General features: G+C 44.7%; 1 protein-coding gene across 1 annotated transcript in view; it reads left to right on the forward strand.

Annotated features, from left to right (window-relative positions):
- Positions 1-178: 178 nt before the first annotated feature.
- LOC107579916 (UPF0472 protein C16orf72 homolog) overlaps positions 179-1767 on the forward strand; it is a gene marked incomplete at its 3' end in the record, with an annotated part of 2595 nt that continues 1006 nt past the window's right edge. Inside the window, exons 1-2 of the mRNA XM_016265698.1 lie at positions 179-575; positions 655-977. Coding sequence (XP_016121184.1) covers positions 776-977 — 202 coding nt within the window. The remainder of the gene's footprint in view (positions 576-654; positions 978-1767) is intronic.

Raw genomic sequence — 1767 nt, forward strand, 5'->3', positions numbered from 1 at the left:
ACATCTCGTTGATTCCAGTTTCAACACAAAAGCAATTACTCAGCATTAGCAGCTGTGTCTTCATTCTGAGAATCATTGTCCACACATGAACGTGTTACTATGTTACTATGAAGCAGGGAGGGACAATGAATGAAGCCGCGCCAAAGATTCAAATCAGTCACCTCGCTTCAGGTGTTGACAGTCTTTCGAACCAGTCTGCTTCAATAGAGCAAAACAGGCTTCGGAGCCTCGCGGTGTCAAACGTCCCATCTCTACTACAAACATTTTCTTTTGTTTGGGTTTAAAACACGGCAGGAAGATTGAATTATATGGTTTTTAAAAAATCATCAACAGGGAAAAATACAAATGCTACAAAAATAAATATAAACGTGTACGTTAAAAGGCTAACCTTAGCATGTAAATGTACACGGCAGGACATACAGTATATTAGGAGACTTATTTAGTGTGCGACTTTTTCTGAGAGCAATAGCGTTGATCCGGGCATGCGCAAAACAAAACGGGCGTGTTTTAAATCAGATCCTCCCAAATGTCTGAAACTGCGCAGTGCGCAGGGCAAAAGCGACCCTCTAACCGGGGTAGGCAGCGACAGTCTTGGGTAATTAGATTTCGGCGTCCAAACAGTTCACTTCATTTCGTTTTAATTCAAACCCGCAGATCCAGAACTAAGGATATTAACCGACGTTTATCTGGCGGTGTGTGGTTTCAAGAACGCGAGTCAACCCACGAGAGCAAGAAATCACGAGCAGAAGTTCACCGAAGTTTCTCCGTATTCATCATGGAGGAGAAGAAGGAGGAGGAGGAGAGCGAAGAGGAGATCCACGAACACGGACCCGAGCACTGGTTCTCCAAATGGGAGCGCCAGTGCCTCGCGGAGGCCGAGAGGGAAGAGCCGAGCGAGGAGGAGGTGGAGCAGAACCAGGAGAAACTCTGGCACCTCTTCCAGAATTCCGCTACGGCGGTGGCGCAACTTTATAAAGGTCTGTACGCAGAGAAAGAGACCCCACCAGCGGCCCTCCGACTTCCAGCAGCTCGGCTAGAGAAACCGTTCGCTCTAGAGAAATATCTCGTAAACCCGTTGTTTCTAGAACGGACCGCACGTTCCGACCTAAAAGCCACTAAAAGCCCTCATTTGGCCACTAAAGTGACAAAAGCAGCGTTTTATCTTTGTTTTTCACCGTGTGAATGAGAACTAGCTTTAGCTGCGCCGGTCTGGCGGTGTTTGACAGTTTGTTCGTTGTTATAGTGGCCTTGCTAACCGGCTAGCCGGCTAGTTAGCCACTTAACATGAGTTTTTTTGTAACTCGGTTAAACCGTCTGTACTGGAAAAGCTTATTTTTTTGAGTGGAACGCATTTACGTGTTATAGGCTTATACAATTACGCATTATAGGCTTATACAATTACGCATTTTGACACAAAGCTCTGCCGGTTAGTGAGCTAGCTTATGTCCTTTTGTGGCCGTGTTTCAAAACCAAGTGTACTTAACTGTCTGCCATTGTGCAAAAGAGGCACGTTCGAACGCACCTATGTGACCCTAATATGTTGTCCGTGTAGGAAGGACACTAGGGTTTGACACAGCCGTTGTCTGGTTAACAGGCGATATTTGAACTCGCTCTTAAATGGATAGTTAGTTTACCCAAAAATTATTGCGCATATTTGTCTCAACATTTAGTGATATGGTGGTTATTGTTTGTTTAAAATGCAATAGTATTAGCCTAATATAAAGTGTGTGTGTATGTATATGTGTGTGTGTGTGTGTATGTATGTAT

Source organism: Sinocyclocheilus grahami, unplaced genomic scaffold, assembly GCF_001515645.1.
Source record: "Sinocyclocheilus grahami isolate Dianchi unplaced genomic scaffold, SAMN03320097.WGS_v1.1 scaffold21685.1, whole genome shotgun sequence".
Taxonomy (NCBI): domain Eukaryota; kingdom Metazoa; phylum Chordata; class Actinopteri; order Cypriniformes; family Cyprinidae; genus Sinocyclocheilus; species Sinocyclocheilus grahami.